General features: G+C 36.7%; 1 protein-coding gene across 41 annotated transcripts in view; it reads right to left on the minus strand.

The window, feature by feature from the left end:
* The window catches only part of MYT1L (myelin transcription factor 1 like), a 274,007-nt gene that overhangs the window by 73,471 nt on the left and 175,026 nt on the right, over positions 1–25,510 (minus strand). For 31 of the 41 annotated variants that reach the window (XR_014944905.1, XR_014944904.1, XR_014944906.1 and 28 more), the window contains 2 exons: positions 21,005–21,378; positions 187–1,164 (listed from right to left, as the gene is read on the minus strand). Coding sequence is in view for 38 of the 41 variants with exons in the window: in XM_085543910.1 (XP_085400036.1) it covers positions 187–1,164; positions 21,005–21,378 (1,352 nt within the window). In the remaining 3 variants the exon portion in view is untranslated. Of the gene's footprint in view, positions 1–186; positions 1,165–19,978; positions 20,106–21,004; positions 21,379–25,510 lie in introns of those variants that run through there. The other 10 variants (XM_085543922.1, XM_015859374.3, XM_085543919.1 and 7 more) reach the window with 3 other exon arrangements.

The following is a 25,510-nucleotide window of genomic DNA, read 5'->3' on the forward strand; positions in this document are numbered from 1 at the left end:
AACATTGTAGAACAAAATAATTTTTAATATTCACAGCATGAAACTAATTTACAATCATGCCATACTACCACAATTTAAACAAATTTAGCATTTTGTGGAATTAATAAATTCATTTCAGAATTCTATGCAAAACTTAACATGTTCATACTTTCTCATGACATAACATACAGTATATAGAAATATTACCTTTACCATAATATGGCTTTTTGACATGGCCGTCACTGGGTTTAGGCTTCCTGTCATCCCCAGAAAGTTGTCTTGGAGATTGTTCCTCAAATGATCTCATATTATCCCTCCTTCCAGCTTCCACTGCCATTTTTTCTCTCATGGCTTTTGCTCTCTCTGTTTCCAAAGCAATTGCTTTCTCAAGCAGGGTTAAGTTACCTTTTGTCATATCAAACACTTCTTCAGACCTATCTGAAGTAACAGAGGTGGTATCATCGTCTCTTTCATGACAACCATCCTCCTTTGCACAGCTAGAAAAAGTCCTAGATCTGGGGCTCAACTGTTCTTCAAGCCTCATTAGGTTCATCATATCAGAGTAATTCCGGTCTGGTGTTCTTCCTTGGAAGTCATCTTCTTGCCTGACATGCTGACGAGTGTTCATGTTTTGCTGTTGATTTCTTTCCTGTGGGTTTGTCTCACTGAGTTTCCTAGCCAGATCAAAACACTGGTTCCTTAAGCATTCCAAACTGCTGAGACACACCTCTTCATCACTCTCCTCCACCATTTTTTCCGTAAGTCCATTGTTCACAGGCTTCCCTAACATTACAAAGTTCATATTCCTATTATCTTGCTGAGAAGTATTGTCTGCATAATTTCTATCATTAATGTTTTCTGATAGCACTACACCATGTCCTTGTGCTAGTAATTTAAGGGAGTCCACTGTTTCCCTAACAACATCACTGTCTAAGTCTAAACTCAGCTCACTTTTCCGACCAATATTTTCATTTTTGTCACTATCATCTTCCAGACTATTAGATGTATTGCTGTTCATTTCTGATTCTGTCCTGGCTCTGTATGCTGCATCCTCAGCAATTTTACCAAGATTTAACAATGACTTGGCCACCAGTTCATCGTAATTATCATACTCATCATTATTGTTATCGTCTTTTTCTGTGTCTTGCATTATTCGAGTATTGTGACAATTCATTTGATGGTCTTCTGCATAAAAAACAGAAACAAAGAAAGAAACAAAGAAAGAAAGAAAAAGGAAAAGAAAAGAAAAAAAGTGGCTACAATTGGAACTGTTGTTGCAATCACATGGACAGAAAACAAACTGCATGTCAGATATTGTTAATTACACAGCAATTCTATTCAACTAAGGCCCATGTGCAGTTAAGTTTTATTAAGTGAATTTCTCTATAGTCCATAAGGTTATTTTTGTTTTCCTGCTATTCACAAGAATTTATTTCACAGTACTGATAAGATCAAGACAATCAAAATGCTGATTACTACTACTGATAAAATATTATGGCATACAAACTTCAGCTTCTCTTTCACACCTCTAAATTTAGTCTTATGGGGTTTACTGCAACCAAGTTACTAACAGAACATAATTGCCTAGGTTTCAAATGTTTCTCACTCCTGTATATCCTGTAAATATGGTAAATGGGAAAGGAGTGAACACTACTGGTTTTATTCTCTTAATGATGAATAGCATTCACCGAAAGAGAAAAAAAAATATACACCAAACAGGAAATGGTAATTTTTTTTAACACCATACACACCATTAACAGTAGAACCAGTGACTATATGCTAAGATCAAAATAACATTTTACTTAGTGGATCCAACAGTAGAAATCACAATCTCTTAGTTTAATTCCATCAACTGTGGAGGAGTAAGAATTTTAAAAGAGCTGTTATAGGAATGGAAGACAGAAGCAATTATATGCATAATGCAATTTTAAGTTAATATGCTAGCCCAAATTATATGGTTATACATGTATGTACGGTAGGGCTGCCAGCTACGACCCTGTGTAGTGTGACGTAGAGGTGCAGAGGTATTAAGTTTTTTACTTAGCTTTGCTTTAGTAACTGTTGAAAAGTAAGGGGAAAGTAAGGATTAAGACTGATCCAGTGCAAAGCCCTAAGGGTGAAATTCATTTCACCTAACTTTAGACATGAGTAAGGCAGGCATCTGTATCCCAGAAAGCTACTCAATATTCCCATCCTTGATCAGTAAAAGAGGCAGACACTTTAAGGGTATAATCCACATGATCTGGCTAAGGTATCTTCCTCAGAATTAAATGAATTACTTTCTGGAAGTGCCTGTTTCTCTTCATTGACAACAAATGGGCTCAGAGCAGATGCCTACCTTAAAGATATCTGTATTTGGTCAGATGAATATCATCCAGAGAGCACTTTCTGATATCTCATGTTCACTCAGAAGTTATGTTATTATTAGACCCGTTCTTAAAACAGATACACAATCAGCAGGGCTTATTAACAAATATCTCAAGTTCTACTTTTGATTATCAACTACTCAAGCAATATTTAAATGTTTAGCATCACAAACTGAATTTAGGAAATTTCCTAAGTCTGTCATTATGTTGACGTGTTAGGCCAGTTTTTCAATCTATTGCAAACTCAAAGAAATCAGTAGAGATACGACCATTAACACCTAGTCAAATGCTAGTTCATCAACTTGTTAATATCGTATTTTCTGTTCAGATGTATTTGCATCAGTGGTACACCTAGATATGGAGCACTTTCTAAAGTGTGACTTTATGTTTTGGGCTAAGCAAAATGAAGAGGAAAAAGTTCAGGTAGTAGGTGGCTTGTATACTAACATTTTGATCACAGAAAAATAATTTTTGATAAAAGTAATTTTCAAGTCAGTGGACAAGAGAGTAAATCAGAGTTTTAAATACAAAGGTCAACAGCACAATAATCAATAATTATAGCCACAAGATAGTTTTGCTTCTACACAGTGGTTAGGGATCCTGGGATGATAGTAGGCTGTAGTTAAGCAGCAGACCTGATATATGACTAGGCTACATCTAGGTAAAGGAAGCTCTACATAGAAATTACTATATATTATCTGTTATCTATTTGAATACAGTAGGAAGATAATTAGCAGGAAAGTGTATATGTTATTTTCACGTAACAAGCCAGCAGTGAGTTACCTATTTACCATCAAGGATGGTTTTATTTTAGTTGCTGTTATTCTCAAGATAATCATTATTCATATTAATGTTTCTGTCTACTAAAAACTACATATATCTGAGTATCAGTTTTTAACAGTATGGGATGTCCCTTATGCTTCCTATGTAAAAAAAAAATCACCCTGAATGTCTGCATAGAAGTATTTAAGGATTACTTGATAATTAGTTTGCTTTATCAGAAAATCAAATTTTTCAATATACTACTGATTGATTTCTAAAGCAAAATGTACAAATGAATACCCCAATTATTTAGGTTTAAGACTAAAATCCATTGCCAAGAAGACTGTTAAGTAGAAACTGTTGCATTTCTTGTTGCTAGATCTGATGGGCATTCAGATGTAGAAGAAGGAGTATCAAAGTAATTAAAGAAGCAGTGCCTTCAAGCTTAGCATGAAATATAGAGAAAAATTGTTGAAATCAGTCCAGATTTAACAGGATACTGAAATAATGCATGGGGGAAAAAAAATAATAATTAAAAAAAAAATCCATAGAACTGTTCAGGTAAGAAGTGACTATTCTAAGCCAACTCCTGAAATGTTAAAAATAAATAAATAAATAAAATTGAGGGTTTTTTTCCTACCTAAAGTTATTTTGTGTTTTTATTTTTACATGAGTAAGAGTCATGTAAATGATTATCAAGGGAGGAATGTGTTATAGCTTGCCTCCACAACAGTAAAAAGTCAAAATATGAGTCACATACTGTATGAATGAAGACATGTAAATTCCTTTTGAGTAGGTGAAGCTGGGTGAAAGCTGTAACTATAATATTTTTTATTCTGTTTGGTAATATCCTTTTCAAGGCTCCTGCCCGTTCAGTCCTAAAAAGAAGAAGAAAAAAAGGTGGTGGAGGAGAAAGGTGAAAAACACGAATACTGGATGAGAGAGGAAGGAAAACATATTTTAATCTAGATTCATTCCTCCTCTTTCTATTTTTGTCCTTTTCTTAGATCTGCTACTTTCTTTAACAACCATTTTTTCACATGTTTCTTATCACTATGAAGCAGTTAATTCCAACAAATACACTGTTTATGCATACTGTATCATCTCCTCAATAAGTCTGTTGTATGCTGAGGCTTCTGACCTGATCTAGTGAGGCATCCTTGTCACTTATTTATTAAACTGAAAGTTTAAGTACTAAATTAGATTGAGTCCTAGTTCACTTCTACAAAATACGCCAGCCTATGTGAAAATAAGTATCTTTTATTCAGTTGTGTCAAATCTAATCTTGATTATACCTCACATTTCTATGCTTCCTTAAGAGTTAACCTGTAACTTCTACCAACCTTTACGTGATGTAATTTAATGGTTGTTCGTATAGGACTAAAGTATATAGGACTAAACAGCCTAATCTATTCCTTACAGGACTTCTGGAACCACTGACTCAAATGGTTGTTTGTTTGTTTTTTCATTTGGAGAAGCATCTAAGTGTGTCAAAAAGAAACAAGTCAGCTAATTAGGTGAAGAGCCGCTAAAGCAAGATTTGGGGTTGCATGGAAAAAAAATATGCAACACAGTTTAAAAAGAATATTAGATTATTTTAGCCCTCATTCCCAGAATACTACAGCAATTTAGATACTAGTGAATGCAAAATTTGTTTTGTTTGACTCCCAGTAGATAAAACAAATGCTAGATCGACAAATATTAGTGAAGAGTATGTGAAATAGATTTAAGAGCTGTAAGTCTTTAGCCATCTGAACAAAAGTGCACTCTTCTATTGCAGTAAAAAAAAAAAAAACAATAACAAAAAAAAAAGTGAATAATTTGATTTCTTATCACACCTTTCATCCAAGGATCTCAAAGCACTTTACAAACATTATATTAACAAGCCTCACAACACCCCTGTGAGGTAGGTATTTTAAGCCCATTTTACAGATGGGAAATTGAGATACAAAGCAGGTGAGTGACTATGTCATACAAGGAGTCACTGTCAAATAAGGGCTGTAGCCTCTATATCCATGCTACCTCCTTTTGTTTCAATCATTTATATATGCTATCATTTTTTTATTTTTATTTTTTTGACAGAACAAATGGCTTGCTATGGTTTTAGTGTAAGGAGTAATGCAAAACAGTACGTTCATTTTAGTATGATAATATATAGTAGTTAGTTTGAGAGATTCTGCAGAGAGAGGCAATGATACTCCAGTAATAATAACATCTATACTCCTATTGAAAACCAAAGAAACAAGAATTTCCAAATCTGTGATCTGTGTATCAAATTACTCAGTTTCTCCTAAGCATGGGAAAACATGATGGCTAACAAGCTGAATCTACATGTGGTCATATAGGCTTCCTGCCCAGATAGATGGCTTCATTATCCATACAGCATCACCTGTTGTAGGACAATTCACCGCTCTTGCCACTGATTCTTAGTTCTTAAGTGCTCAGCATATGTCACTACTATGCTACCATTTCACCCTTCACCTAATCTGTAAAATGAAGTACATGCATATTTAGCAAATACCCTAATTTTACACATTACATCATATGGGATAAGGTTCTTCATACACTGAATGTACAATTGAATGGAAAAATCTTGAGAGTAAGGAAAATGATAATGTGGAAAACTTTGTGACCTTACAGCAACTTCTGTTTTGGTTACTCCTCCACTCCACACTGAAGAAAAACAGAACACATATGCAACTCTACTAAGCAAAATCTCTAGAAGATTGAATACACCTATTGATACGAGATTTGGATCAGAGCACAAGCCTTTATAATTGCCTATTTGAGGCACACACTGAAAACTGAAGTCGACCTTGTGCAGTTTTTCATATCTTTCAAAAACTCCTGAAGTTCTTTTACATTGCTTTAGGTAAAGACACAAACTGTTTATCTTTAAAGCTGTTGATTCCTTTATGGACCTTATATTACCTATTGACAGCAAAAAGAAAAAAAAGAAAAAAAAAGAACACAAAAAACTAAAAACAAAAAAATCTGTTCACTTCTGTATTTGATACACTTTGTTTATTATATTAGACATGTGTGTATCTAAATCCACCCCCTCAGACTGCTACACTTACTTATAATAGCTATAATACTAGGCTTTACTTCTTTGAATCTCCTGTAATAACTACAATATTCAAATAATAACCAATGTTCAAAGTAAAATAAATTAAGAATAGGAGTAATTAGTCATGGCAAGGATGGTCTGAGATAAAAGAACACAGCACATCACAGTAGGATTTAGTATTATAAAGAAAGTGCAAAGAATACAGAGCAAGCCTGTACAGGCATTTAAAAATTGAACATAGTTTACTGGCTTACCATGTATTTTCTTCTTCTTTCTTTCGTTTTTTTTTTGTTTGTTTGTTTGTTTGTTTTTTACCTTGTTACATTTTTAAATTCTTATTTTCTACGTGTTCTACATTTTACCTTGTTTTGCTCACTGGAAAAATAAGTACTATTTTTTTTTTTTTTTTTTCTCCTAAAGACTAAAAGGCATTCTTACGGATCTGAATTATTTTGTTTGTTGAGGAGTGGTTTGTATTAAAAAATATTTGAAACAATCAATATCAAAAAAATACTTCAGCATAGAAGGGTTTTTTAAGACTTTGGTTTCCATACAAAGCAGTGTATTCTCATCTCAATGAGATGAGACTCTCATCTCCTTAAGTCATTCTTGCAGTTTCTTATTATGCCTTATGTATGTTAGACTTACATGATTAGCACTCTAAACTCCAAATATTCACATGAAGTATTAGTAGAATACAGAGGTTCTTGGGTCATTCCCATTAATAACATAAAATCATGTAGGAATTGCGATATAGGATCGGAACATCCAGAAGAATGAATTTACAACATATTTTTTAAAATACAGTTATTTTCTAATCATCCATGTTTTCCTACCAAAAATACCCTATGAGCTACTTGACACAGGTATAAACTCTACAGTTTTGGAAGATAATCCTGAAGGCACTTGATGAAGCTCCTCTAACAAGACCACATTTGTGATATTTTTACTTCTGGTAATAGTCTCACCTTTTTTTATTTTTTATTTTTTTTAAATTAAATTATCTAATTTCTGGCCCACAATGATGTGCTCAGCTTAGGATTTCTTCTTTACATCTCAAGATACTCCTTGCCTTTCTTTGATCTTAGAGCATCTCACATACCTCTGGATGCCATCTGATCCAACCCTAGCTGAAAAAAGGGCTGACTTAGAAGTTCTTAGGGTTTTCATGTCCCTGTCCAGTTGGTCCAGCTATGAATGGCTTGCAGCATCTGCAGTATTTGGTATCAAGGCACATGTTTTGGTTTGAGAAGGAACTCATTGAGAGTAGCTGTGATCAGAAATGGCATTCAAATTTGCCAAGACAATACAATATAGCCAGTGAACCTCCTCAGATCACACTTATTTGAGGACCATAATTGGGCTCAGTCAGTCCCTAACTTTTTTAACCTGATTCACGATGCAACAAATTATGAGACATCTTTAGCTGATGGCTGGTACTCATTTAATCCTATTTTTGCTCCCCAGGAAGTATATATGAGGGAAAAGAGATGCTCTCTCTCATAGATTCATAATGACTCAGTGAAGTGCAGCAGTTTCTCTCTTTCTCTCACGTTTCCAGAACTCAGCAGGGCAGCACACAATGAGGCAGCCAAAGCTATTCTCCAAATGCTGAGATACAGCAGAGAGACAGCAGGGGAGCAGAGGACCGGCTGTACTGATGGGAGAACACCCACTAAGACAGCTCTTGATATGGAGCTTCTCATGGAGCTACTGCAGAGGTTTCTCAGGAGACAGCAACCCCTACCTACATCCCTATCCAATATTACTGTTTTGCAAACGATGTAGTCTGGAGAACACATTTTCCGTTAATGTTTTCTTTTTCACGTACAAATTTGTGAAATACAGGTTGGAAACTGTTACTGTAGGCATACATAATCTCTTTTCAATAGTGTTGTTCAAGTATCTGACTGGTGTCCGTACTGAACATGTTTTCATGTGAACTAGCCATTGAGATTTCATCTACAGGCAGAGAACAAAAATAAATATGCATCCTGGGATGTGATTTTTCTTATCCTAAGCTAGAGATCTGAAATATATTGGTTTAATTATTCCCTGCAATGTATTATTTTTCTTGTCTGGCTGTAAATGAAGTTGATGGAATTTATATCTAATATGACACAAAAGGAACTGCAGGGAGGATGGAATTAAGGATCCACCCAAAAAGAATCATCTTTATATTGCAATCGTAGACAAACTTATACAGGAACAGGTTGATGGGGTATTATGGATGCTTTAGATGGGATGGATGCTTGTGATTGCATGAATTACATGGACTGAGATGTATCCTATTGGATTAGCCTGGCGTCTGTTATAAATTTAATTAATTATATTTGATTGTGCTTGATTATGCAGATTATGATAATAATCTGATGTAACTGCCAGAGGAGATAGAGGCACATCTCACTAAGACTCTAGAGAACAGGAGAACTGCAAAATGTAATATTGCTGAATTTTTTTCTTCCTGTCTCTCTTTCTATACCCTCAATGATTTCAGTGGCAAGGGACCTGGAAGGACAAAGATTTCTGTGTGAACGAATGACAGACTTCACTTCATTTGAAACGTAAGTGCTAAGTGGATTGTTCCTTTTTTCCCTATCACTTTATTTAGCTTCTTCATGTACATTATTCCATTTTCCCATCTTTTAGCAGCAGAGAAAGGTGAATAATGCCATAAAATAAGGAGAAAGTAAATACAAAGTGGAATTCGCCACTCTGGTTACAGTCATTCTAGTGTAATCTAATCAGGGGCAGGACAGGCAACCAAGCACTGATGCTTAATTATTCATACTGTTAAACTTCTATTGAAGCCCTGGCATGATTTTGATTTGAATTACCTAACATCCTTCCAACAATGTCCAGGGACAGTACAGTGGTACTGGTTAGGGATCATTCCGAGGAAGCAATCCAAATGTAGTCGTCCTATTTCAAAATGCTAAAGCATAACTATATGGACTCAAGCCATGCTGCAGCAGCTGGACACAGTATTAAATGAGTAGACTATGGCCTGTTTTATTCACAGACATAGATGTAGTCCTTGATTATTCCAGCTGAAGAGAACTGGAACAAGGCAAGGGAGTTTGTAAGTTGGAATTTTTGGAAAGCGCACTGACAGCTGGAATTTCAGAAGGAAAGACTAAGTCAAACTGGAACCTCTTATTGTAACCACACTACTCTAAACAGTCAACATCAATCATGTATACAGTGGTTTTCACAAAGCAGAAGATGGTGAGTCCATTGTGCAACTAGCTGTCAGCTACCTACAGAATCATTATATGTCTTGTTTATTTACCATTTATACTATGTAAATGAATGGTGTGTGACACTGGACATGTTTAGGATGGAGACTAGAGTACCAGAGATCAGTCAAAGTCAGGAAATGTTTGCTATGGTAACAGATCTATAGAAGTTGTTTTTTTCTGTTGCTACCATATCTGCAATGATATTTCCAGTTAGGTTGTTCCAACTATCCTCCCACCTTAAAAACATACAGTCAACTTAGACAGTAAACTATCAATATAGAAATTGCCACTTCCTCTTTCATGAGTGATTTCCTACTGCTGTTCAGATCTGCACTGGAATACATGCCCTGGTGACGTAAGATCTTCTCTCATAAAAAGAAAAGTTACGCTGGAAAAATGCAACCATCTACATATTGACATAAATCTGAATAAATTTCTAACTAAAGACCTACCTTCGATCTACAATAGCAGTGGTTTCATAGACTACAGCAGTGCAATCTCAGCGCATGACTTCACTGCTGGAACTCCTACTTCAGCTGGCTGTATAGAAATGACAAACTTCAAAGTGGATCAGTCAAAGTAACAAATAACCACAATAGTTGGTTTTCAAGAAAACACATACAGAAAATCTGCAGAAAGATAATCTGAACAAAACTAAATGCAGAGTCTGAGAATGGACTCAAGGAACACTGCAGGAACTATCTAACTGGAATTCACACATGAAAGTAAGGCACATGAGATTGGAGTCAATTCTGACTGAAATTACATTTTTGTCTCCAAGGATTCACCTGGTGAACCACAATGAATTCCCCCTAACACACAGTTCCCTCTCAATTACATCTTGTATGATTATTTTCAGTCTCATTAACTTGAATGCACGCTGAAGTGTACCTGAGCTACTTAAGAACCAATGGAACTAATTTATCCAACATGATTTTTTTCCTTCTGACATAAATGACAGAACATGGAATATGGTTTAGTGATGGGACACTGTTAGGCTAATGCTTGGACTTGATGATCTTGAAGTTATTTTCAAACCTAGACTATTTTGTGACTCTGTATCTGGTGTTGTATTATGTCTTCTCATTTCTAAATAATTTATTAAATGAAACTACACCAAATACTTTAATAAAACTCAATTTGTGTACATTGTTTCCACACTGCCTCCTTCTCAGTGATTTGCAACATGCAAACATCAAGCAAAACACATATTTGCAAAGGCCAGTCACCTTCTCTTTGGCCATCACAGAATCACAGAATGCCCAAGTTGAAAGGGACTCACAAAGACCATCAAGTTTCATAGAATCAGAGAATTGCAGAATCACAAGGTTGGAAAGGACCTATAAGATCATCTAGTCCAACCATCCTCCCTTTACCATACCTACAGAAAACCCCTAACCATATCTCCTAGCTCCCTATCCAGATGCCTCTTGAACACTGCCAGTGATGATGATTCCACCACCTCCCTGGGCAGGCTATTCCTGTGCCTGATCACTCTCTGAGAGAAAAGGTTCCTTCTTATATCCAGTCTAAACCTCATCTGATACAACTTGTGGCCATTTTGAGGAAATGGTCCTGTTTGTTGCCTGGCAGAAGAGGCCAAGCCCCTCCTCATCACAACCTCCCTTCAGGAAGTTGTAGAGTGCAATGAGGTCTCCCCTGAGCCTCCTCTTCTCCAGGCTAAACAATCCCAGCTCTCTGAGCTGTTCCTCGTAAGACTTGTGCTCCAGACCCCTCACAAGTTTTGTTGCCCTTCTCTGAACACGTTCCAGGGCTTCAATGTCCTTCTTGTAGCGAGGAGCCCAAAACTGAACACAGTACTCAAGATGTGGCCTTACCAGTGCTGAGTACAGAGGGATGATCACCTCTCTGCTCCTGCTGGCCACACATTTCTTATACAGGTCAGAATGCTGTTGGCCTTTTTGGCCACCTGGGCACATTGTCGGTTCATGTTCAACCAAGCATCAACCAACACCCCCAGGTCCCTTTCCTTTTCACAGTCATCCAGCCACTCCGCCCCAAGCCTATAGCGCTGCATGGGGTTATTGTGGCCAAAGTGCAGGACCCAGCACTTGGCCTTGTCGAACCTCATCCCATTCACCTCAGCCCAGCGATTCAGCCTATCCAGATCCCTCTGGAGGGGCTCTCTACCCTCAGGCAGATCAGCACCACCTCCCAACTTGGTTTCATCTGTAAACTTACTGAGAGTACACTCAATTCACTCATGTAGGTCATCAATGGAGATGTTAAACAAGACGGGCCCTAGAACTAACCCCTGGGGGACACCACTTGTAACGGCCCATGACCACTGCCCTAGCAAAACCATTCCAGTGCCCAATCACTGTCAGGCAAAGAACCTTTTCCTAGCACCCAACCTGATCCTCTCTTGATGTGGCTCCATGCTACTCCATTAGTTCATTTTATGAACACATTATTATTTCTTCTAGTTGTCTATTTCTAATTAATCAGTAATTTTGGCTCATCACTGTTCCAAAGATCAAGTTAAGTCGAATAATCTTGGTTTTCCATGTGATTAATAAATAGTCTCAGGGAATCAACACTTACTCATTTTATATGCTTTTAAAAACATACTGCATTTCTCTCATCATAATTCTAATATCAATGGTATAAAATGCTATCAATATGGTATAAAGTCACACTGCTACAACAGATGTTACATTACATCACATCATGAACTGCAGAAAAATGAAAGGAAAAATGTTACAATAGAATGGGCTCCATGTGAGTGTGGATATTTTGTCTAACCCTGATCCTGATCCACTATACTGTAAAATGACCCATGCTTCTTACAGCTTATTTTAATGATTCTGCACAGTGCAGAATCTAGACTGCTGCCTCCATGTCTTCCTCATTTCTTGCTGTTCCAGGAAGGAATTTTAACATGTTTCACTTACTCTCCACTTTACTCCCATGACAGTTTCCTAATAATTTATTTATGCTTTCCTGAAATCTTTTTTTCCTGTGTAAGTCCTTTACTTCCTTTTACAGTTGATTTTTTTGTTGTTGTTGTTTCTGTTTCTGAGTAAGATCCTTTGGCTTTTGGAGCAATACCTCTCATCATTCCATTTAATTGGCATTCCAGCTGGAAACACTTAACAAATTATTATGAATAGTAGCAGATATTTTTACACCATTTTCAAATGGAAATTCTCATGTGACTTGTATAGGTATAGTCACATTTCCATTTCTCTTGGTGATACAATTACTTCTAAGTTCGAAATTTAAACCTAGGACACACCTGAACTCTGAACCCAAACACCGCAAATACATATCAGCTGTTGAAGGCACTGCTTCTAATTCCCCCCAAATAACTCCAGTCTTAAGAAACTGCACCTATGTCCATTTAAGCCTTGAAGAATTTTAGATACTGGCTGTTTTCATACATGAGTTCCCCCCAAAAAAACAATTTGTCTGATACACAGCAGATAGAATAAGGCTTTACCATAAGCTGTTGCTTTGATTGGCTTGCTTTAAGTTACAGTTGAAGGAAGAACTCTTTCCTTCCTTACCTCTCTTGTTCAACCCCCACTTATCTCACAGAAGGAAAAAAAAAACAAAACAAAAAGCAAAACAAAAAAAAACCCCACTGTTTAGTATTACGGTTATTAAGGAACTAAGAGTAAAAGCTCTCCAACTTAGAACAGGTACAATATCAAATGCACTAAAAAAGTATGTTAGTCACCATATTAGAAGACTCAATACAAACTGACTAGGAAGCAGAAAACACAAGAGAACTACATGACTTTCAAGTTATTTGGGTCATGCAAAAATGTACTGCCTTCATTGTACTTAGTATACAAGGGCACTCACCTACAAGGAAAAAATGGTGTTTCTGATCTCTGCTCCCAGGACTGTTTTTGTATATTAAGCAGTCAGTTCATAATATGGTTAGAGTGTTCCTGGAGCAAGAAAGAAACACATAATGTCCTGCTTTCCCAGAAGTATGACATTCTTTGGTTTGCTACAGTTCTTGAAATTTTTTTGGAGCTGTGACAGAAGTTCTTAAGCAGAGTGCTTAAGAGTAATGCTTATCCAAAGCAGTCTCTGGCTTAACTGCTAACTTTCTGTGTTGGAAAAGAAGAAAACGTGGTGCTTCACTTCTTACACTCAACTCAGCTGCCTGATCTTATGTCAGTCCATCAGAATCATGCTACACAGACTTTACACCTATTGCTTTCATTTATGCACATCTAGCAAGGAAAAAAAATGTAGATATGATTTCTTGCTTTTTTGTTTTTTTTTTTAAACTGTAAATGCAGATCTCCCATGAAGTTTCTTTAGTGTCACAACAATACTATTACTAACACTTCCTATTAACAACATAGCCTGCAAAACCATGTTTTTGGGATAACATAAATATACACCTAATCAACTCACGTTAAGTCCGGAACTGTCAATTCTGTTAGCTAGCACAACTTCCTCTCGTAGATCCAATGCAAGTTTCTTTTAAAACAGGAACATTTAGTGCACAGAGCATATAGCATCTGCTATGGGCTCCTTGGAAATAACATAATAAAAAACCCAGCATCTCTGGCATTATGAATTCTTGACGCACTTAATATTACTAACTGACTACTTTCAGCACTTTCTGTGTGAAGTTGCTCTGTTCCAAATAATTCTGAGGATTATGATAATAACAGTGAAAAAAGCAAGTCAACTCCATCCCCACATCCATGGTCCTTCCTAACTACTATTTTACATTCTTTACCAAAGTACTTTAGGTGCCATCTTTCTCCACATTAGTCCTCTTTGCCTTCTAAGTAACTTGACCATCCTTTCTGTCCAGCTAGCTAACTGTAGCTCCAACAGGTTCCTCTCACAGACTATCCATAGAATAAATTAAATCAGAGAAGAATCTCCCATTATATAAAAGGACTATGTTATCTGTGGCAACTGAGGAATTTGCCAGGACTGCAAAATTTATTCATGAAACAGATATGCATCAGAAGAAATGATCAGTCCAGTATGGACTTTTATTTCATTTTTTTAATCTCCTGGAGGACATATTATAGTGGAAAATTTACACCTATAAAAAACAAATGAGGTTCTCTACTTTTCAGTGTGAAAAATTACCACGTGTTCACTCTTGGGACAAATACTGTAAGTGTGGCAGGAAAAGTGAATGACTATGATGATTAAAGTTTGTCTTCAGTGCTACAATCTAAATACAAGAGGTAAACAATAACCTATAACACTCACCAAGTGAAACTTATTTTTTAAGAATCCTTACATCTGCAGCATCAAGAAGGATTCACACAGGGTCAGTAGTCTCTGAGACATAGTAAAGTTTGGAAAATTGTACCATTGAAGCAGCACTGTGAAGGACAAAGGATTTCAAAGAGAACATAAAGAATTCATTTTTGCACAACCTGTGGGTATGTTTCCCAAAGTGCTATGTCCCACATGTGAGACTTTATACAGCAACATCAAATGATTTTGTTTGCAAATATAGGAGCAAATACCATCCATACTGAGTACACTAGTGGCTCTTAAAAGAAAGAAACAACATAAGCATCTAGCTTCTTGACACAGTTGTGCCAAAAGTAAAAGATAACTGGAAATTAACTGTTTATTGAGAATCTGAGAAAGACTAGAAATACAGTTCCAAGGCTATAGTACTTTTCACTCTGAATCTCTTCTCCGACCCACTTAATTTCAGAAATAATTAATTTTTACTACATCATTCTGCAAGATAACAAAAAAGGGGATGTCAAGGATCCACTCTGCATTTATTTGCAGACAGAAGGATGTAAGAGAGATACAGAAAAGTCAGCCTCTATGCAGCCTTTTCTTGAGGACTGTAATATTTGAGAAACCTAAGCATCACTGCTGAGATAAATGGTTCCTTTACAGATCAACATCTCTAGCAAGATTAGATAAAGGTTTAGTCGCATATAAGCCTTGAAATGACATTACAGTAGTCACAACAACTCAAATTCAGGTAACAATGAAGGAAAGAGTCTATGTATTAAAAATACAAGTAAGCAACCCCATGCACAGCAAAAACAAATTCAGAACAAAACAGCATTAAAATCAGATGTGCTGCTAAATGTTTTGTGTGATGCTCTTAATACAGCCTTTAGTTCAGACTCCCTAAGATCCTTTACAGAATTTCTGCTTATGTCAACAGAAGTTGTTTATGGCATAGATTTGTAATCTGTCTCATCAAAGGTGAATGATTTTCCTACACTGCATAAAGCAATAATTGAATCATTTGCTCTTGAAGGATCAGAAAGTTCACATCTCATTTAAGGCCTTTTATTTGTAAAGAAAGGAGCTAAATATGCAAATCCCAATATCAGAAAAGAACTAAAGTACATTCCTAACTTTCAAATGACTGACTGCTAAAAGGTGAGAGCTTATTCTTTATTTATTCTTGTGCAGACAAGTTCAGTCACAGGCCCTATATCACTCAAGAGAAGTAAAAATAACACTTAAAGAATGCCTTATCATACTCTCTTATCAGCAGCAAAGAGTAAACACCCTGAGCAGAGCAACAAGCAAAATGTACTATACTAGCATAGCAGCCATATTAAAGCAATTCACCAACCAAACAACTGCAAATATACAAGAACTAAAATAAAGAGATTAAAATCTTTTCCACAAGAACTGGAGTTACCCACTTTTCAGCTTTGAGCTATCTGTTCCAAATCTCTTAATTATATTATTTTCAATCAAAATTTTCAGAGAAAACATCTGATCTGAATGTCTCCACATGAAATAATATAAACTGCCAAACATAAGATCAAATTCTAGTCTACATTTGTATCTTCAATGGAGAAAGAAGACAACAATGAAAATAGTCTTATGTGGTTGCCTGACCCAACCACTTCCATGCTTGTGTCCTTCATAACTAGATCATTAAGGCAACTTTAACTACTTATTTAGAGGAAATCAACATGACAGCTAGAATTAATGACTTTCAGTTGCAGCTCTTTCTTTTTTCTTCTTCTTTATTTTCTGTTCTTTGTTATTTGTGAGACATCCTAAGTACAAGGTATCTTCTTTAATAAAGGAGATGAAATGATATAGCAGTAGAGTCTATTAGCAGATGGTTAATATCTGCTTACCTTCTTGAGGTTGTTAGGTATTTATTAATTCTTCCTTGGCCCTAGAAAAAGTACTTCTAACCAGGCACATCTTTCCAAACAGTGAAATGGTGGTTTCTGGCCTCTTCACTTAAAGCTACAATTTTCTTCTATTAGATGTTTTGCCTATGAGGTACATGATAAGTCCAGCTCTCTGTGCTGTTTAATTCTGAACATAATGTTTGCTAAACAGATAACCACTTTCCTGACAACAGTTTAAATATTAAATGATTAATGACCAGAAGGCTGGACAGGCCATCTTGATAATACGGAGCTGTCATCTTTATTTTATCAAGATGTCAAGTGTCTTCAGTTGCAAGGACAGTTGGAAAGCTATACGCTACCACAACTTCCTCAGCGCATGACTGGTGTTTGTGTCTCCCCTTGTTTGAAGGGACATACATAAGAACTGCAGAAGCAATCTGATGAAGGTAGCAGAAGACAGAGGAAGCATTAACTACAGTAATAACACTGATTTCAAATTATGAGTGCCTGTGTATCTGTCATGTCTAGCTCATGCAAGTGGAAGAAAAATGGAACATTCTACTACACTGTTAAAATTAATTCCATAATTTGAAAAGAAATGTGAAACCTGCTACACCACCTCTCTCTAATTTCTTGTGCTAGGCTTCATTAAAGAAATAAAATAAAACAAAAGAAAAAAAAAAAACAATTTTATCTCCTCAAATTTACACTACTTGTGTTTTACAGCTCCTTTTACATCTGTATTTCACCTGATAAACTAGGTACTGTATCACATATTGCTATATTCTGTATGCCAACTAACTTGAGTTGATTAGAAAATGTAAGGGATAGTCTAAAAAGTTAATACATCCTAACATTTCACTTCCAGGTAAGTTGTATTAATTTTTTTTTTCCTACCATTTATGAAATGGATTTGATTGATGAATCAAGTGTCTTTAGACCTAGAATAAGTCTGACTCCTCCTGTCCCTAAGTCTGACTCCTCCTGTCCCTGGTGGATTATGAAATACCTGGAATACAAGCCATCTTGAATGTCTTCATGTGATATGGACTAACTGGTGCCTTGGAACATCTGTTCCGGAAGCTCCTCCAGCGGAGATTTCTTTCTATAATAGAAAAGCTTTATGAAACAGTCTTTGGGACCCAACTACCTGAAGTGAGCTCATCTCAGGAGGAAGAACTTCCATTTGCCTTGAAAATCAAATGTGCCCTCCAGATTTCAATCCAAAGTTTCAATAGTTACCATCACAAAGAAGGGGCACTCCAAAATCAGCTTTTTCTCTTACTCTTTCATATGTTTATTTCCCATTTGTATTACAGCTTACAGATTTGCCTATCTTAACAAAGGATATCTGTTTGCCCTTTTTTTCCTTGAATATGAGGGATTGGAAAGATTCATCTTCCCTTTAGTGGTGGAGCTCAATGAACAGCCATTCACAGACATACAGATGTTTTACAAAGACACTGAATGCATTTAATGGAAACTGAAAGATGATATGTTGGCCACCGCTAGAAAATTTTAAGAATTAATTTTGATTCCATGGATTATATAGAGAAATACGACCAAAGAATTTGGGCCTCACATCTAAAAGATTATTTGAATTAAAAAAAAATAAAAAATTGGTATTTTGAGATTTGTAAGAGTGTTTAGTGCTTTCGGATATTTTCTTATTTTTCAAGTTCTTTAGTTTTTCAATGACAAGGATAGGAAGATGTGATTTCATCACTTTACAAAATTCACTTTACTTTAACGAAAAAATAGAGCAATAAGATGCCAGTTGAGCCTCCCAAGATCAACAGTTTCTATCAGAAGATTGCACTTTTCCTATGGAATGGTAAAATAACTTTCCTTTTTTTTTTTTTTTTTTTTTCCCCACTCATGGCTGGCTACTAGTCCTATACCTACTGATGGAATTCTATCATCAATACTTATATTATTAGCTTTTAACCTTTTTCTTCTCTTAGACAATACTTACGGAAGTTTTCTGAACTGCTATAATCTACAGCACAAGTTGCAAAGTTTTGTTGCATAAAATTGCATTTTGTTTCTATGCAAAGGAACAGTAAGATACATTGAGACTTTCTGCTATGGTATCTTAAAAGGTGGATGGCAGTTTACTACACTGTACCAAGTAGTGACTGATTCAGACAACTCACTTAGGAACTGACAGGCCTAATTTTCTTATCTACTCAACAGACAAAGGAAGGTGCTATATTCAGTCTATGTGTTTTCAGAATCCCTAATCTTACGCTTTATTTCCCTGGAAAATCAACAGTCCAAATTCTACCAGTTTTTTGTATGCTATGAGCAGAAGAAAGTGAAACATCAAGATCCCTTTCAAAATTAATAAGAAAGAAACTATCTAAAAAATTCTGGTTTATTAATTAGCTTCTATACCTTAACAAGAACAAACTGTTTGTCACCTACACTCTTCAGCCTAGCTATTAGGAACCCCGAATTACCTTCCTCACGAATTGATGCTAACTCTATCTTTTATCTGATTATTTGATATCTCTAAGTTTGTCCATATAGTGATTACTATGTTTACTCTCAGAATATCTTATAATACTTTTCTTATAAAATTATATTATCATTTTTTCACATTTTATGAATCTTTTTTTCCTAATGACTAATATTTGTCAAAGTACTAATATACAGAGATGTTTGTAGAGATCAGCAAATTTATGTGTTATTACTGGAATAATACGTGATCCTAAGAAAAACTTGACCTGTGTGAGTTTTAATTCCAAGTAATATGCAAAGCAGCTAGCACCTCTGTAATATTCTTGCTATTCTTAACCACAGCCTACTATACATGGAAGGAAAGCAGTCAAAGAGCAACGTCAGCCATTTTTGGTTGATTAGGATGGCTAACTGCATGCATGACTGTGTTGGAATACGTAAACCACTGTGTTCCATAATGATAGTATTCATATGCTGAGTATCAAGTCTGCTGGCTTGCCAAAAGCAATTTTTTTGAGCTCTTGAGTTTTGCTTTTTTTTTTCTTATATCATTTTTGATAGTGTAGATTCAGAGTTTCTCATGATAGCTGAAACCATAGAAGCAGTTGCACCATACCCTAAGTACCAGCAAGCTCAGTAACCATTATTTCTTCAAGAAACTGCTCAACTTCCTGCATCTGCCCATCAGGAAAACAATAGCAGTTGCACATCAGACTGATCTATCACAGCGTCTCATCCAGCAGAGTTCACTGCAAAATGAATTGGCTTCCTTATTGCATCAAACTCACTTAGCTGTGAAGACTGGCTATATATGTTCCAATTCTGTTTGCAAATTTAAGTAACTGAGGAAATGCTACAGGTTGAGATATCTTACAAAATACTAATAGTCACCCAGCTGGCCACCATCTTGCCCAAGTGGAAAGAATACTTCCAAAGTCTTTTTATGAGATTTAAGATCTGACCTTACAGAATGCTGAAACAAAAGTCATACAACTTTCATACCTGGTTCCTAAGAGGAATCCAACTGAGGAGTGCTGAAAGCTTTTCTTATATTTTTATTGGTTAGAAAGGTGAATCTACCCAACCAAAAACGTGTTCCCTGGAAATGGGAACAAAATATTTTTTAGATAGCTCATTAATTTTTGCATGATTCTTTAATTTCACCCCAGTGCATTATGATGTCTGTCATCAGCATATGGACTCGTGAGTAAAACACTGATCATATATTTTGAAAACACTGGTTATATAGAGTCCAAAATCCCAAAAAAAGAGAAAGCTGAATCGGTTAATCACATTACTACTACAGTAATTTGGTTACTACCAGTGACCTGTATGTCTAATGGGCATTAATGCCAAGGTATCATAACTAATAGATATAAATTTTAGAAGAACTTGATGTAAACCTCCCTCTCTTTCTGTAGTTTCAGTACAATCAACTAAAGTACACAGCATCCAAGTCTCAAAGAACCAAAGTATATAGTTACAGTTAATTCTGAAAAGTTTCCTGGCAGAGGGTGGGGCTGGGAAATGTGGGGAAAAATTTCAAAGGGAAGAGACCCATTTTTGCTCAGAAAATAATACCTGAAAACTTGTGACAGGTTTTATGTGGGCAGTCATAGACATTATATAAGCAGATCCAGCAAAAACACTTGCAAACAATCAGTGCAGGCATCCAGCTGTAGCTGATGCTTTGCTTGTACCTTTGTAAATATTCTCCTGGTAAATGCATGCATTAATCCACTACTAAAATTATATTATATGCAAGTATTTTTTTGCACAAACATACCTCCACCCTCCTTGTTTGAAATGTGAGTGCTGGTGTATTAAAAAATATTCGGAAGACAGACTTATTAAAATAAATGTTAAGAGAACACAGTGGGGTATATTTTCAGTGTGGAGCAGAGAGATTTAACTGCATGACTTCCATTAGCTTTAATGAGAATTGCACAGCCAAATCCTCACACACCACACTAGAAGATTAACCCAGAAAACACAGTGTTTACTTTTTACTAATACTCTGATTATTACCACGTTCTTCCTCCTCCTCCTCCTCCTCCTCCTCCTCTTCTTCCTCCTCCTCTTCATCCTCCACATCTTCACCTTCCTCTTCATCCTCCTCTTCTTCCTCTTCAATCTCCTCTTCTTCTTCTCGATCTATCTCCTCATCATCCTCCTCCTCATCACCTTGATCATCATTGTCATCAGAATATTCCTCCTCTTCTTCATCCTCCTCTTCCTCTTCTTCTTCCTTTTCATCCATCTCCTCTGTTCCATCAGTTTCGTAACACTCATCTACAGAAGAGTTGTCTGCTTTAACCACAAAAGGTTTTCTTTTGGGAGCTGGTTCTTGGGGTTGCTTATCTTGCGTTTTTCGTTTTTTTGCCAAAGGACAGCCATAAACACTGTGCAAAAATAAAGTATGCAAATTAATTTATTATTCTACAGATTTCTCTAGGTCAGATTGTATAACACACATCATTTAGTCATTTATTCTAAATTCCACACCATAATTAGCTGCTGTTCTCAAAACTTGTTTTCAAATTACAATACTTATTAGACAATAATGAACAAGGTGAAGAAGACTTACAAAACCTGTGAAGTGGTAAACGATTATTATTGATAAGGGTCACATCATATATGTGCCAGCACAGCAGTTACAGAACACATACAATTGTGTGGGTTTTATTTTTTATTTTCTTCTTATTTTGCTCTTTTTTAAGGTTGAGAAATTTAGTTAAAAAAATAAAAGTAAAAAAAAAAAAAAGCCAACAACAAAGCAGCAGATTTATCCTACCTATTAGCCAACAATACAACAATCAGGTAGAAAGCAGTGCTTCGTAATTCTGTACTATTCACTAAGGTTTTGACTGTTTACAGTAAATATAAGTTTGAGTGAAAAATGACTGGAAATATGAATGAAAATATGACTTCATTCTTAATAATATTGTTTGTTGTTATTACAAATGATGAATTGCTCTTAAATTCTCAATTCTTCATTATACGTTATGAGGCTAAATAAATGGGAATGAATGCTCACCAGTGCAACAAAATCTAACAGTTTTTATAGCCAATGTTGGAAGTGTTCTCACATAAAAAAATAAAGTAAAATAATAAAATTGTTTGTCAGTACAGAAGGAGAAACTCTTCAAAGCTTAGTACACTTTCTTCTTCGGTCATGTTAATACACCGTAACGTAAGTAGCACCTTAGAGTTTTGCTCTTCCACCACAGTAGTCAGTCACCAGTTTATCAGTTGCATGACTGTGTTTCCTGAATGTGGTCTCCCTTGTTTTAACCCCTATCACTACACTTAGTGACAGCACACAAAAATTACTTATTTGCTGAATAGCTTTTTAGCCTTTTTCCTCTGATTAAGTAGTTTTGTGACATTTCTACTGCTTTTTCTAGCTTTTTATACCAAGCTACTTATGTCTCCTTTTACATTATATTTTCCTACCCTTTAACGTGATTACATCTGAACACAGCATTCCCAGAGACATGTCACCAGTGCAGAGTAGAGAGGCAGGATTACCTCCCAATGGGGATTGCTATCACCCAGGTGCAAGATCCTGCACTTGCGTCTGTTGAAACTCATCAGTTTCAGCAGGGCCCACTGCTCGAGCCTGTCTAGGTCTCTCTGGATGGCCTCCTGTCCTCCAGGTGTGCTGACTGCACCACACAGCTTGGTGTCATCTGCAAACTCAGTGTGCACTCAATCCTAATATCAATATCCCTGATGAAGATGTTAAAGAGTACCAGTCCCAGTTCTGAGCCCTGGCGGACACCACTCATCACACTTTTTTGTCTCCTTTTGGACACTGGGCCACTGACCACCACTCTCTGGACATGATTTCACAACCAGTTCCTTGTTCACTGAACAAAAATCCCTATCTGTCAAATCCATATATTTCCAATACAGAGAGTTCTATGGAGGACTAGAAGGCTTCTTTGGTGTCTGCATCTCACTGTGGCATCCCAGCAGTTACATATCACAATTACTAAACTGCTACATAGATAACAAGCAGTCAATTTTATCTGGTTGCCTAACTTAGCCACAGCCTTACATAAATTTTAAGGTACCTGCTCATAGGACAGCTGGTTCAGTCTGCCTGGCACACACACTTGGGGATCATGCAAAGCCACAAAAAAATGGGTATCCATGTTGGAAAACTTGTTTTGAGAGACCTTCTTTGAGTTGCAGACACCTCTTTCTTTGCAGGAACTCTAGTTCTCTTTAGAGTCTAATGCAGCGTGTCTAAATTAGATTTCATCCTCCTTCCATTCACACTATCAAAAAATACAGAGTTCCTCCATCTAGATAGATTCCTGTCATCCTCATTTGGGTTTGGGGAATGTTGACTAGATTACATGGCATCAGGGCCTGCAAGGCCACTCTGCGAGGTGAGGCTGATTTCAGCTGGCTCCAATGACCGCACCACAATGTTCAGCTGTCCTGCAGCCAAGATGGCAGTACCTCTTGGAAAGCATATTTAATAGAGTGTAAAACATGTGCGCTGCAGTGTTAGAGAAGAGTACAAAAAACAACCCTACACCCAGCAAGGTCAGGAAATGTAGAGGGGAGGAGGTGCTTCAAACATCACAGCATGGCACAGCATGGCACAGCATGGGGATGTGCCCTGGAAGAAGCTGCAGCCTGTGGGGCAGCCTTTGCAGGGGAGCTCATGCTGGAGCTGGGGAAGAACATGAGGGGTAATGCAGAGCAGAGAGGAAGCCATGTGAACTGATCTCAACTCCACACCCCATCCCTTTGCAGTACTTCAGCACCACAGTATGTGATAATATACATTAAAATTCAGGAGATGCATATCCAAACCATCTACAAGGAACTCTGAGAGAAGGCAGGAAGTTCTTGAGAACTGGAATTTCAAGGTGCTGTAGTGCCCAGGGAAATGGCTGCATGGTGACAGAGGAACCTGTTTCACTAAGGCGCACAGCAGGTTGCAACTCTGAAATATATGTATGGATCATGGCCTGGTTTTAGAAACCTGTACATCAATTCAATGCAATTTAAGAAGTAACATTTATTGAGTGGATGTGTCATGCCTTCTTGTCTTGACTTCCATCTTTTTTCCTTATGATGTATATTACCCTTACTGTAGCTTCTTTAATGTCAGTATCTTTAAGTGATATTTTCATAAATTCTTGATCTTTATTTCCATAGATGGGAGTAGGCTTAGCCTCAAGAATCCCCAAGATTTCATTTCTTTCTCTTATCATAACTTAGAACAGTACAAAATGCAACAGAACAGAACGGAATAGTTGTATTTGGAAGGGATCTGTAAATGTCACTGAGTCCAGCTGCTGGACTACTATGGGGCTGCCACAAATTTAAAACATATCATTAAGAGCATTATCCAAATGACTCTTAAACATGGACAGGGACAGGGCAATGACCACCTGTCTAGAAAGCCTCTTTCAGTGTCTAACTATCAATAAGTAAGCCTTTTCTAATGTCTGGTCTGAAACTCCCTTGCACAGCTTTGAGCAATTATCACACACCCTGTCACTAATAAGAGGTAGAAAAGATAAGCACCTCTTTCTTCACTCCTTCTCAAGCATTTGCAGAGAGTAATGAGTTTGCCTCTCAATCTCCCCTTACCAGACTAGCTAAACCAAGTGTCGCCAGCCTCTCCCCACAGAACATGACTTCAAATCCTTTTAGCAGCCTTGTCATTCTCTGGACACTTCCAAGGACCCTAACTTCTTTTTTATATTGAGGAGCCTATAACTGTACACAGTGTTCAAACTGAGGTTGTACCAACACTAATTATAGTGGCAGAATCACTTCTTTTGATTGGCTGGTTTTTGATTGGTGTTTAATGCACCTCAAAATACAGCTTGCCTTCTTGGCTGCCCAGGCCTACGGTCGGCTCATATTGAGCCTGCTGTCTATTAACACTCCCAGGTCCGTTTCTCCTGAGCCACCCTCCAGGCAGTTATCTCCCAGTCTGCACCTGTGTTCGGCATTACTCCATCCCAAAATCTAGTAGTCATTCTTGTTAAATTTCATGCTGTTGCTGATGGTCCAATGCTCCAATATACCTAAACCCCTCTGCAAAGCCTCTGGTCCATCAAGATAATTAATAGTACCTTTCAATTCAGACCTTTAAAATTTTCAGTAGTCTGGGAACCAGGGAGGAAGGCAACAGAATAATGACTACATCTATTCTGATTTGGACTGTTGTTTAAACTTTGCATATAAATACAACCCTAAGAATTTTAAGGTACAAATTATTAATCAAAGGTGAAAATAAATAGTCAGCATGATTTCTTGTCACTTGTAATTTTTTTTAATGGCTTTACGCTTTTTTCACATTTTTTTTTAAAGTATACGAGAATGTAAGATATTACTCAGGATTCAGGTCCCACTGGAAGGGCATAACCGCAATGGAAATCAATGCCAGCCAGTCAGCTGCTGGATCTGGCATGATGTTGTTATACTAACTATTTGCAATTTAGATATTCAGATAACATTGTGAAATGGACTTTAGTTTTTTCATGTATCTATTCTTAG

This window comes from Coturnix japonica, chromosome 3 (genome assembly GCF_054131305.1).
Source record: "Coturnix japonica strain WE chromosome 3, WE-NBRP24, whole genome shotgun sequence".
In the NCBI taxonomy this organism is placed as follows: domain Eukaryota; kingdom Metazoa; phylum Chordata; class Aves; order Galliformes; family Phasianidae; genus Coturnix; species Coturnix japonica.